At 41.2% G+C, this 14,171-nt stretch overlaps 1 protein-coding gene across 2 annotated transcripts in view; it reads left to right on the top strand.

Moving 5' to 3' along the window:
• stk32a (serine/threonine kinase 32A) overlaps positions 1–14,171 on the top strand; it is a 98,535-nt gene that overhangs the window by 73,619 nt on the left and 10,745 nt on the right. For both annotated transcript variants that reach the window (XM_037545757.1, XM_037545756.1), the window contains exons 7-11: positions 180–269; positions 1,993–2,096; positions 5,195–5,311; positions 8,206–8,331; positions 12,120–12,251. In XM_037545757.1, coding sequence (XP_037401654.1) covers positions 180–269; positions 1,993–2,096; positions 5,195–5,311; positions 8,206–8,331; positions 12,120–12,251 — 569 coding nt within the window. The remainder of the gene's footprint in view (positions 1–179; positions 270–1,992; positions 2,097–5,194; positions 5,312–8,205; positions 8,332–12,119; positions 12,252–14,171) is intronic.

The following is a 14,171-nucleotide window of genomic DNA, read 5'->3' as shown; positions in this document are numbered from 1 at the left end:
TCGAATATTTGCTCAGTTGTTAAAATTCAATAAATATATAAAAATATATTAGGTTGAATTTTTTTCACCACTTTCCACATGATGAGCTCATATCATGGGCACAGGTTATAACTGGAGCCTTACTTCCAGCAGGCAGATACTGAAGGCTGATTTGTGTTGTTGTTGGTGTCTCTTCCCAGGCCACGCTCACCTGACAGACTTCAACATCGCTGCTATTGTAAAGGACGACTTAAAAGCCACTTCCATCGCTGGGACAAAGCCATACATGGGTAAGAGCTTTCAGAACACATTAAACAGTTCATATACACTATAGACTTACACTCTACAGGATGACTCAAATGTCAGGAGGCACCCAAATAACTACGATGCTTATTGTTAGATTGATCTCATTCATTTAATACATAATGATGCTGATGAAATTACATTAACATTAACCCCTTTCCATCTCAGGCTTATTAAATGCTAAGACTTAATTTTGTAACTACAGGGACTTCTGTGCAAATTGGCTGAGATATTATTACGTTATAGAACTGTGTAATAAAGCTTTGGGCCCACTGCTGGACCCTGGCCATTTAAGGGGTTTCCTGCTGTTGACTCAGCCTTTTCTGACTACAGTGGTAGTATGTAATGGGATAATTAGGTATATCATTCACCTGAACCTGTCAGTAAATCTTATCTCTACTGTAAGTGTGACAGCAGCGTAGAACACTGGAACAGCACAAGGGCCAGCAATGTTTTTGCACATTAATAGTAATAGATTTTATTTATCTAGCACATTTTGTGCCTAAAAATAAAAATATAGTAATAATGACAATAACAAATGAGCCAAAGGAGAAAGTTTAGTACGGTAATGTATCGAAAATGAACTAAAATGTCAATACTGTGCAAAAGTCAGAGACCACCCCTCACTTAATTTCCCATCAAAAAGGCTATGAAGTGCAACGTATTCATTTTTCAGGAGATATTTCTGATGAGATCAGATAAGTCCACATGCATATGGAACGAGAAAGTCAAGATAAATTGGTGAAAACACATGAATTTTCTAAATTGGAATTCAGAAAGTGATTAAAGGGAAAACGGGCCTCCTAACAACCACCCGGAAGACCTGGTTGACACCAAAACCGCCCCCATCAGATAAACAACTGAAAGCTTTGATCTTTGAGAGAGAGGAGGAGATCGAGCTGCTTCAGATCTGAAAACATCCACAGGTGTTTCTGTCCATCCTTCCACCGGGAGAAGACCCCTCAGCGCTGTGGGTCTGAAAGGACGTGTAGCTGATCAAGAAGAACCTCGCTGAGAAAAGGAGACGGACACATCAAGCAAAGAAGCTGAACGACGGACTGACCGCCCCAGAGTCCAGACCTCAACATCGCTGAATGGGTTTGGATCACTTCAGGAAATCGTCTAATCAGCTAATCCAGCTTCTAAGACTGAACTTTGGAGGTGTGTCTGCAGATTTGCTTGAAAGACTAAAAGCGAGTCTCCTGAAAAGAATAGAAGCTATAATAAAGGTAAAGACTGGACACACTGACAGCTGAAATAAATATTTTGTTGTCGAGTTGTTAGTTATTATTAAATTAATTGTCTCCGACTTTTGCTCGGCACTGAAAATATGAACAAATAAATGAAATACTCCAAAAAATAAATAAATAAATAAATAAATAAAAAGATCCATACAGTACAACAGAGTTAGCAGTGCACTGCAACCCAAACTGACCTCAGGACCAGCATGTCTAGTCCGATGTAGTTAAGCCAAGTGATGGATATGAGTTTTTATTGGTGGTGACAGAAAGAAAGAACGAGCGAGAAATGAAAGGAGAGAAAGCAGCAGGGCTGTGGCAAAGTGCCATGTTTATTTTATGAATGGATATGAATGTGGATCCCAAGCTGACAGGAAAAAGAACATTTATGACTGAAATAGCAGCGGAGGAAACCAGGCGGAACTGTTTTTAATCCTCCCATGCAAGTTTATGTCCCGTCACACCTTTGCAGCTCCGGAGCTTTTCCAGCCGGTGGAGGGAACGCATCCAGGCTACTCGTTTGCAGTGGACTGGTGGTCTTTGGGCATAACCGCTTACGAGTTGCTCAGAGGACAGGTGAGGTTTCTCATGGTCAGCAGCTTTATGTTTAGCCGGACCTCATGTTGCATTGCTGTGGATGAGATACGAAGCTGAACCTGAATAAACACTTACATCCAGGGTAAAGAGTTAAAGGGCCCATATCCTGCATGATGTTTGTGTGGTTTTACGTGCCCATTTTACAACCTCTCTTCACCCCTTAAATGAAACGGGCTGTTTCTGTTACTGTGCCTTTAAGACTGATCCATATCAATGATCTCTGTGCTGATTGGCTGCCCTGTATTGAGCCTCATTCAAACAGCAGTTTAGGCTGAAACACTCAGCTTCAGGGTGAATGGGAGGGGCTAAACTGCTGTTTTGTGACATCACAAAAAATGCTGCTAAAACCAGGCTGCTTTAGTGTTTGTCAAGTCAGAGTTCATTTACCAGTGGTGGACAAAGTACACAAATCATGTATTTAAGTATCAAAAGTACTAAAAGAGTAATTCTGGCTCTGATGTCCTGTTATCATTTTTATAACCAGACTGGCTTCATGAACTCATTTCAGGTGAAAGTCCTCCAGCGTCTCTCTTGGTAAACCAGTCTTTTAATAGGACGTCATTAATTAGTGACGCTGACGTCTATTAAAATGATCAGAAGCACAAAACACTGAAGGTAAACAGTTTCCATCAGGGAGAACCGAGTGGCTCTGAAATCACTTTTTACACACAAGCAAAGTTTCAGTTTCAGATTTATTTACAACTTAGTTCCAAGTTTAAGTTGAATAAAAACTGGCTTTAAACTCAGGATCACAGATGAGCTCCTTTACTATGTTGATCTGTAGGCGTCTGTTCATAAACATAAACCAGCCCAAACTCATTTACTATAAAATGAAATGGTGTTTGTAGAAATTCAGAAAAAAGCCGCGTCAGTCTCGACTGCATATGTGGACATATTTCTATATTGAGCTCTATTTACACAAAGTTAGGTTAGTTCATCATTTATGTTGAACAGACTCTCCCAAAGTTTTACGCTGCTGCGCTGACGATGAACCGCGTGCTGCACTGGGTCGGTATGACCAACAGGTCAAAACCAGCTCTAAACAAAGTGACCGCTGGGCCCTGATTGGCGCTCTGGCTTTGCGCTTCTTTTGTTTTGACATGTTACGTTTTTATACACACAGAAACCAAAAGGAACTACAGATTTCTCAAAATGTAGGAGGAGAAAGTCGGATATTAGACTCTGAAATGTAGTGGAGTGAAAGGAAAAAGTCCAGAATGGAGAAACTTCAGTACAGATACACCAAAAACACTAAAGTACAGAAACTAATTACATTTACTCAGATACTCAGTTACTCAGTTACTCAGTTACTCAGTTACTCAGTTACTCAGTTACTGTCCACCACCATCATTTACATAACACTTTTTACAACAGTTGTCACAAAGCAGCTTTACAGAGAAATTCAGATTGAAGCTGCCATGAGCGTCACCAATGGCAGCAGTGGCAAAAAACTCCCTAAAAGCAAGAAACACTGAGATGAACCAAGACTCAAAAGGGGGGAACCACCAACCACCCCCACACAGTGAAACAAGTGTTCAAAATCTAAATAAAACTAATAAAACTAATAAAATCGACATACAACATCAGAACCCTATAATCAAAAATACAGTGCATGATACGGGTCCTTTAATCCTGAATCTAGTGCACTTCATCAGAGCCGCAGCTTCATTTACTGAAATATACGGTTTATAATGTGTGCAGGTGTAAGGTGACGTAAATGGCACTTACTCATAATATTTTGCAAATATGAAATAAATAAATTCCACAGGTCTTTAGCTGTTAGACTGTTTGCACTTAAAATCTTACCAAACACTGTATTGGAAATTTGTCCCACTGAATTGCAATATATGAAATTTTTAATGCAGGTTTTATTCCAATGAGCTATATTTTTGATTGAAATGAGCTGTTGGCAGGAAAATTCGCATGTATTTTTAAAACGCATTCATTTTATCACTTGCAAAATGCACATAGCTTAGTAATCATTCTTCCATATTGATGCAGTCACTTAAAATGATTTTTGTTGACAAATCGTAACTTGCCATAATGAGGTGAAAGATGGCAATATATGCATAACTGACAGGTCAGACCCACATCCTCACTCTGCTCTCTAGTCCTAGACCAACATTATGCAAATTAACTGAGTGGCAACCAAGCATATTGTTCAGTTGTGGCACGATAGCTGAATGTGTCGCGTCCACAGTCAGACAGTGAGATTCAACACTGGACAGCACACTGTCAGATAACATTTCACTAAGTTAGATATGTATTACATTCAAAAACAATATAGTAAATATTATAATTGGCTGCTCAAGGGCTCAAAACTGACCTATAACTGCATATACTTTCCTCCTTTGTGCTTCAACCTGTTCATTTTAGTGGCGCGCCCCCAAAGCAGCTGGCTGCAAAGAAACCGCAGCATTAACAAACAATACACAGCTCCTGCTATTTTATATAAACATAAGAAATGAAATAAAAATAAAATACTACTTATTGTACCCCCCCACCCCCCCCCTCACATATGCATGCTTTTTTTTGTTGTTCTTCGTTTAAATTAGAATGTTTGTATATTTAGATTTACCATGCACCAACATCCATAAGTAGGGTATGTTTTGGCCCTTTGATTTCATTCACACAAAATTTGTGTTTACAAAGATACAGGCTTTTGTGGGATCATGCTCCTGTGGGTTTACACCAGTTTCCTCCCTTTCAATGATGCACCCAGAAACTAAATGAATGCCAACAGCATCCAGGGTTTCCTTTGGCACAGTGAAACCAAGAATGCTTTGTTAAAATGGATATCATGTTCGAAGGCACTTGCTTTTTATATATTCAATCATTTATTTAAAAAATGTTTAAAAAAGCACAATATTAGCTGTATTTTATGTGACAAAGCAGAATCACAATGACGACTTTGGCATCAATGTTACCCTCATTCCACTGGAAAACTACTGGACTACTAACTCAGTCCAGTGCTACTCTACTCAGTGGGCTATTAAAAAGGCAAAATACACCTCATTAAAATCCCTCAAGTCAGTTACGGCTTACAGTACATTCACTGTCCTTTTAACTTTTTGCAGAGGCCTTACATAATGCGCTCCAGCACACCGGCCAGTGAGATCCTGCAGTCCTTCCATAAAGTCCATCCCTACTACCCAGCCGCCTTGTCTGCAGAGATCAAGTCTCTGCTGAGAAAGGTAAAACTTGTTTCTTTGGTGAAATTTGCTTCTTTAGTTTTCCTCTGCAGCTATGTAGCTTACAAGTAATGGAAACGTGCACACCAATCAGGAGGGCTGAGGGAATCCCTAGTGGGCTGCCTTGGTTGTGGTGTGGTCACTCTTGGCTAACAACGTTTGGAAAGTGTCACTCCGAAATGCTGCAGCTCCATTTGTGTTTCTGATCCATCAAATTTTCAAAAAGAACATCAGGTGATGTTTCCCATTTTTATTTCCCCAATAAAGGTGGCATTAACCATAATACAGCATCGTTATTTCATGTATGTGTAAAGTCTCTCCCAGCAACATCACTTGCTGAGAGAACCCACTACAAAAAAAAAACAGCTACAAAACAAATGAGGGGGAAATTCTCTGGGATGATGTCAATGCTACGGTGTTTAGAGATATATAGACGCAGCCAAAGAGGTCAGTAAGGTGACCAACAGAACCACAATGAAACAAGAAGTATCTGCGACAAGTTTCACCTGAAATGCAGAAAATACAAAGGAGGATAATAAATCAAGATATAAATTAATAACCCAACAAACAAACCAGCATGAAAACAAACTCCTCCCTACCAATCAAACACTCAGAGCACACACAAAAAACTATGTCCATAGACTATTCAGCATGGGCTTGGGTCTGGGCTAATCCTTCTAAAGGAAGAAAATAAGGTGGTCCCACCAGTCAAGCAGCAGTCCATGGAGGCCCAATGGGACAGATGAACCAAGACTCAGCAAGCCTTCAAACAGTCCTGTTTCTCCCGACAACAGCCTCAGCAAACGCATCATAAAATCTCCTTCTGCATAAGAGGGTAAAGGGAGTCCCCAACCACCATACTGTTAGCATTAGCATGTTAGCATTAGCATTAGCATGTTAGCACCAATTGGTCTCCCATAAACTCATGGACAAGAAACACTGCTTCCTTTTAGACATCCAAAAAGGAAAGACAAGGTTTCTCAAGAAAGAGTCTCACCGACCGAGAGGCCATGTGCCTGAAGATCAAACCCTCTACTATTTCCTCCCTGGCTTCCTCTATTTATACATCCGAACAGGGCGACCTTCCTACAGCCCCCTAGTAGACAGGAGGGGGAATGACCCAAAAAACACTACCTTGCATGAGAATACCTGGTACTGGTAAACAGGTTGGTTACACACCCCCGCCCCTCAAGAGTCAACCCGACCTGAGGTGCCCTGATATAGGTAGACAGGTTGGTTGCACACTAAGCAAAGAAAGTTCTTGAAAATGATTTGGACTGAAACATACAGATCCAAACACAAGAATACACGCTATAAATGTCACAAATGCGTATATATTTGTAGTAATTCAGACCAGCCATCCCCTCTGCAAGTGGTACAGTCTCAGTTTGCCAATTGTAGCTGGTCAGATAATGAGTCCAGTAGAGTGGGTAGAAAGTTATACAGGCTAATCTCTATCCACTCTACATGCTGGACCAGAAGTGAATCTGTCCTTTCAACCACCTGGTGGTGGGTTAGTGTAGTGGGTAACACCTCCGCCTTCTACACTGTAGAATGGGGTTCGCTCCCCTGCTTGGACAAGCTCCCTACACTACACCAATAACAGTCCTTGGGCAAGACTCCTAACACCACCTTCGCCTACCTGTGTAAAATGATCAGATTGTAAGTCGCTCTGGATAAGAGCGTCAGCCAAATGCCGTGAATGTAAAAACAAAAATCTAACCACCTTGGAGGCCACAAGATGTTATATTCATTTTACCATCTTGGCTGTAAATATGTCTCAATAAGACTAGTGGAGGCTAAAAATAATATACAAAGGAAAACACAGACTTACGTTGCTCTGCTTTAAGCTTCAGCTCAGCTATAGCTGCTCTTCACGCATCTCTGTCAGGAAACTTTTCCGCAAAAGTAGAACCGTTTCTTCTAAAACATCTCTCGATGTTCAACTTTTTAAACATCCCACCTTAAATAGTGCAGCAGTTACATTCATTTAAGGTGGAACGGGAACATTAAAAAAGGACACTGCAGAAAATGAGAAGCTGATTTCAGCTTCAGGACTTTTTAGTGTTTCACAGTTTCTTGGTGCAGATTAGGATCAGGAAACCAGATGGATTATAAATGTAAATAAGCCCATTCAACTCCATCAATGTTCGTCTTAAATCTTTCTCTTTGCCTTTTCATTAGCTACTAACTAGGCAAACCTGTGCTGCTTTGGTGACCAGCAGTCTGCACGCCAACCTTAAAGAGCGAATTAGCAGAAATTGGCTACATGAACTCCAGTGTTTAGGACCATTTATTGTTAAACTGTGTTGAACCATTAGCAGAGCTTTATTTCACTGTAAAGAAGGATTATTTTATTTTTACCTAAAATTTCTCCTCATTCTGTGGAGCCACAACAGGGCAGTAAAAGAGCTGTTGCTGACCCCTGGACTAGACTCATTAGCCGAACAAATACATTACAAAATCATTAAAACCTTGTGCCTGAAATGTCACACATATGCCTACTAGTCTATAAAGTACCTCCAAAACGGCGACTTTACAGGAGAAGGAAAAAACCTACTTTACTTTTAATGTAAGTCAATGGAACCAGACGTATTTCCAAGTCATTTTGGGCCGTTTCTTTTGATCCGTTCATCATAAAACTTACACACAGCGTAAAGGGCAACAGGCTTTTTCATATTATGTCAAAAACTGAAAAACATCAAAAATGGAGATACAAGGTTTTCTTCCGACAACAGTGTGTGATGACTGACACGCAGTTATCAAAATGTTAGTTAATAGAGTGCATAAGCTTCCATTACTTGCTAGCTAGAATACGTCATGTAATTAATGTTAAAAGTAAGCAGGCAGGCGTTTTCTATGAATAGACTCGACTGTTTGTGTTTGCTCTTTTCCAGCTATTGTGTATTGATGCCCAGCAGCGTCTCTCCTCCCTCTCTGAGCTGCAGGACATGGACTACCTCTCTGACGTCAACTGGGACGCTGTGCTAAACAAACAGGTCCCACCGGGCTTCATCCCTAATGTAAGAGTCCAGAGGATCTCACCCAAATCCTGTATTTCATGCTGGACTTAACCCTTAGAGGTGATCGTCATATCGTCACAGCAATATCGTCAGTTTATCATCTACTGAACGTTGGAATGTAATTACTAGGGCTGTCAAATGGTTCATAGTGAATGGCATTATTTTGTGTAGTTAATCGTGATTGATCCCATTCACCTTATCTGCTCAAATTTGACCCTTACAGTTTTTTCCCCATTAAAAAGCTGTATTTCGTTATAGCTGTATAAGTAGACAAAGCGAGCTTCATCAGAATGTATTTATTACTTATTGATTACATATTATTTATATAATCCCCCTCAACCTGCTGTCTTACGTCTTGTTTGGAGGAGATCTGGAGCTTTCTGCTTTGCTGTTGCGTTCATTACTGATGTTACTGGCATCAGTGCTGCATTTTAATGACTCAGTTTCCTTCGATGATAAACAGATTAACCATTGCAGAGGCTGGAAACAATGGTTTTATCGAGGGAGCCATCAGTGGAACTTGCCATTCAAAAGCTGTGCAGTTGGGCTACAAGGACTGCGTTTGTGGAGTCATAGCAACAGCACACAAGCAGCTGGGCTTACAGTGGAACTACTAAGCAGGAAAATGCATTGACGATGTAAAAGAAGTGTTGCATTAAAGAGGAATTCCACTAATATTCCAAAATTCAACCATTAAGATGCAAACAAAGGCCCAATCCCATTTCACCCCTCACTCCTACCACTCAGCCTTTAGCCCTGCGTTTGGCGCTTTCACGTCTAGGGTTGGGGTGTCCCAAGTTCTGTTGCGACAGAGGGGTAGGGTGAAGTGTTAGGGCCATGTTTTTCCAAAATGACTCCAAACGGAGCGATATGAGAAAAAAAAGAAATACTGGTAAGACGGCTGAACAAGAGACCAGAGAAAGCCACAAATGTGAGAATTTTCTCCATTAAAAAATAACCACTGTTTATCATAGTTTAATGTCGTTTCAGTGGATTTTGGTCTTTTTCTTCATAACAAGCACAAATAATCGCTAATAGCATGCTAATGTTTTCGTTATCTAGCTGGCTAACTTTCCCGTTCCACCTTAAATCGTCCTGCAGTTCTGACGCCTAAAGTGCCAGAATGTAACTGCTGCACCATTTAAGGTGGAACGGGAAAATTCAAACAAGACTCTGGAGAATATCTGACTTCAGGGGGGGTGATAATAAATAATTGCCCCCCTCTTTGAAGGCGTATTAACCCCTAAATGTGACTAAAGCCCAGCAGTGAGGAGCTGAACTTTCCCCTCCTCTGCTGTCCCTGCAGACGGGCAGGGTCGCCTACAGAGCGGCGCTGGTAGCTGTTAATGAAGTGATGCTCTTTTATCAGAGGGTCCCACTTCATAGAGGAAGATCTCAACCACTACCCCTTATAACTCAGTTCCAAGGGGCAAGATGACACTTGAAAACAAGGGGTAGGGGTACAAATGGGAAACTGGACGGGCCCAAAGTCATTCAGAGTGGTTTGATGTGAAATTGTTCACTGTAGAGAAACATACTGACTCAGATTTCCAACCAAGGGTTGAGATGCTACAATGAAACATAGCCTTTTATTTTACTACACCTGTGATTTTATTTATAATAATGTTTTTTAAATAATTCTATCAGAAAAATAAATAAAAAATAACAGACGGTTATTGAACCCTGCATGAACCACTCTGCCCTGCATGGCTTTTAGAAAATATGGTTTGGGCCATAGCCTCACCTCAGACTGACATTAGGGAACATCTCTGGTGCAATTTCATATAACAGCTTTCTGTGATTCATTTGATTTAGCAGCATTCGACACTTCAGGTGTCTGGATCCTGTGACCCGTTCTGACTCAGCAAGTCTTTCTCCAATGGATCGTTTCGCATCAAACCACTCAGAATTACTTTGTTTACAACTTAACGATTGACTTAAGCAGACGTTTTGAAAATTCTGTGAAATTCCCCTTTAATTTTGTTTGATGTTTGATACCACTGGTAATTACATGATCACTCTATTGATTACATAATCAATAAATGGCAAATATGTAAAGGATAGTTTTTCTTTCCACAAAACGAGGCTAATCGCACTTATTTCAATAAGCTACATGTAAAAATAGTTGGTACAAAAATGAGATTTTATTGTGGCTGAGACTCTAAAGGGTAATGAGACACAGAGAATGTGCTCAGATCTTTCTTTGCATGTGAGCATCACATTACAGAGCAGTGTGAGGTCCCCATGGAAACCGCTGGCCAGAGATTAGCAGTGAGGGAACAGACGGCCTTGGAAAAACCAAAAAATGATGCGACAATTGGCTCTTGGTTGTACTCCCCGCTAAAGGGGGGACCGCACGGCCAACATCATGAATACAGTGGAGCTAATACCATCATGATATTGGGAGATGTTTAGTCAGTCAGTCTGTAGTTTTTTGAGCTTTGTGAACAAATTGGAATGGACAAAACATCAGAAACACACCAGAAAAAAACATAGCAGTACATTTAAAGAAGGATCTAAGACATAAAGAAGGAGGAAAAATCCACCTGGGGAGCAGTTGGGGGTTAGGTGTCTTGCTCAAGGGCACTTCAGTCACTCACTGGCGACTGTCCGGTCACAAGGCTGGTTCCCTCCAGCCCACGACTGCCCGCACAGTTCAGTATATCAGTATATTGTTCGGTCCCACTTTATATACAAGTGTCTCTAATAACTGTGTAGTTACACATGAATAACATATGAACAACAACATAATTACTGATGATTCAGTCACTGTTACAGCTGGATTACAGAAGTACAGCCTATGTAATTACACATGTGTATCGACAGCTTATGTAATTACCCTAGTGCAGAGGTCACTTATAGACGGACCATAGTCCAGACCCAACACTGTCCTATGCGGACCTAAACCAATAACCGATAAACTATGGAGAATTATTTAATTTTGACAGGGTTTTACTGTTTTAACTGGCGCGCTGTAAATATCACACGTGACTCTACTCAGCCAATCAGATCTGTGCATTACGATGAGCACTGAGACTCGACAGAGTGACGCACACAGGGGAGGGAGGAGAGAAACAGCAGTCAGAGAAGAAAGTGAGTCAGAGAGAAGTTATTCCACATGACGTGACTCTAAAAAGAGAAACTGACAGTAAATGTTGTTGAAATCTGACTGAACTGGACTTTATTTGATCTGATGTTCAGTAAATGTTGGTGAAATCTGACCGAACTGGACTTTATTTGATCTGATGTTCAGTAAATGTTGTTGAAATCTGACCGAACTGGACTTTATTTGATCTGATGTTCAGTTTGACTGTATAAGATGTTGATATTTCTACTCGGCTACTTCAGTGAACAGTAAATGGCACTGAGCCATGATGTAGGTTAGACATTGTGATGTTCTGGACCTTCGCTTGAATAAATTCTCTAACTGGACCTTATTGAATTTTAATTAAACACCCCTGCACTAGTGGTTTTAACAGTTGTAACAGCCTATCCTCTCTCATGTATTTACACAAGGGTAATAACATAAATGTAATTACATTTGCAATCCTGTGTAGAACATCCACTCATCCACTTTACATGAGGTGAAGCTGAACTTGATACACTTGTGTGATTACATAGGCTGTACTTCCGTAATCCACCCATAACAGTGACAAGTAGTTATGTTGTTGTTGCATATGTTATTCATGTGTAACTACACAGTTATTAGCGACACCTAATATAAAGTAGGACCTATTGTTCATCCCTGCTCACAACCTGCCTCTCCAGTAATAGCTCTGTTTGTACAGAGGCGGAGACTAAACTGTGACCCGACGTTTGAGCTGGAGGAGATGATCCTGGAATCTAAGCCACTGCACAAGAAGAAGAAGAGACTGGCGAGGAAAACCAGGGAGAACGGCGGCTCTGACGGGTCTCCTCAGGTAATTCTAACTATATTAATATTCATACTGTACCTCATCTGGCTGCACTTCTCCTTCTAGACTCCGCCAGAGCATGTCTTTCTGCCCTCTAGTGACCATGGAAGCAGAATGGGAAGGAACTTAGATACTTTCAATGAATACAATCACATTAATAAATATGTCCCTGTAATTCAGTGCTCACATTAACTAGGACACGGATCATTCTCTCTGTGTGTGTAAGAGGTTCTGACTCTGTGTTGAGCTGCTAGTGAGTAACGAGGGGTGAGGGGGGAGGTTAAGAACCCCCTGCAGTGAAAACAGTTCCCACCTTTCCACAAAGACGGCCGTGCTGAGACAAAACAAACAGCACTGCAGATTTCTCCATATCACGAAACAGTGAAATACACAACTACCCCAATGAAAAATAGCAGTTAACACATTAAAAAGCACTTTTATTAATGTTAACTTGCTTGGTCACCAACAAAAACGAAGGTGCAGGTCCTGTTTGGTAAATGAAAGCCAGGGCAACTGGACACATGGATCGCATGTATTTTTAGCGCAGCATCTGCAAACTGATTGGCTAAATTCAAAATGCTAAACCAAACATAAAGAAGCAGATATGATTATATTTGTGATACATATAGAGGTAAAGTGTCTCGGTTTTGGATATTGTATTCATATTCTTCTGTTTTCTTGGTGGTAAATTTGATCGAATTTAGCCATTGTGGTTTGAAACCATCCATCCATCCATCCATTTTCAAAGCCGCTTCTCCATCAGGGTTGCGGGGGGATGCTTGGTCTTCAAGCGGAAGGCAGGATACACCCTGGACAGGTTGCCAGTCCATCGCAGGGCAGACAGACAGACAGACACAGACAGTCACTCACACCTAGGGGCAATTTAGCTTGTCCAATTGGCCTGACTGCATGTCTTTGGGAGGAAACCAGAGAACCCGGAAGAAACCCACACAGACACGGGGAGAACATGCAGACTCCACACAGAGAGGACCCCGGTCACCCGGCCGGGGAATCGAACCCAGGCCCTCCTCGCTGTGAGGCGACAGCGCAACCCACCACGCCACCGTGCCACCTGGTTTGAAACCAACTGAATCAAATAAAAAAACATACAACATCACAATCAAAAGCTCTGAGGGATCATGAATAGGTTTATAGAGACATGTTATAAGCATGACATGAAAGGTCGCTTTGTTTTGTACGCTCACTGTACTCAACAGATCTCTGTTTACATGCTCACTACAAGTAATCTGATACGAAATCACGCAGAGAACCACTTAGTGTAGACGTTACCATCACAGCAAGCAGCAGTGAGTTACCGGAGTTTCCAGCTGGCGCGCTTGTGATTTTAGTCACTTTAAAATATGTCAGACTCAGGAAAGCGTCCATCACATGTCCTTATTAAAGAAGGCCGAGAGGAAGACGTCGTGCTCTGAGACACATAAGCTGGACGTCCGTCCCGCCGCCGTCTTTTAAAGATCAGAGCATGAACTTCGTCTCCTCTGCAGACCAGTTTCTGCTCCGCTGTGTTGAACATTATTAACTTAAACTTTCCGATAGGGACCATAATCGGATACAGGTGTTTACTTGGCTATTATTCTTCTATTTAACAGATTATTTGCAGGATTACCCACCTCATTTAGTCGGATAGAAACTGTATTCCGAATGGCCTCAACTGGACTAGATTATTCCGATTGAGGTGTTCACATGGATGTATTCTATTCCGATTGAGCTATTAGTTGGATTACTACCAGGTTATCAGGCTGCATGTAAACGTGGCTACTGATGTTGCTGAGCATACTCCCAAAGTGGAACACAGGTCTTATGTAGTTAAGCAGGATCAAGTTGAATGGGCTTTCGGTCATCTTCTCATTTTTCCATAGCAAGGTCATCTGTGCAGATTAATCAGCAATCAGAGATATTTATGGA

This window comes from Pygocentrus nattereri, chromosome 16 (genome assembly GCF_015220715.1).
Source record: "Pygocentrus nattereri isolate fPygNat1 chromosome 16, fPygNat1.pri, whole genome shotgun sequence".
Lineage (NCBI taxonomy): Eukaryota > Metazoa > Chordata > Actinopteri > Characiformes > Serrasalmidae > Pygocentrus > Pygocentrus nattereri.
This window is presented reverse-complemented; position numbering and strand designations above follow the sequence as displayed.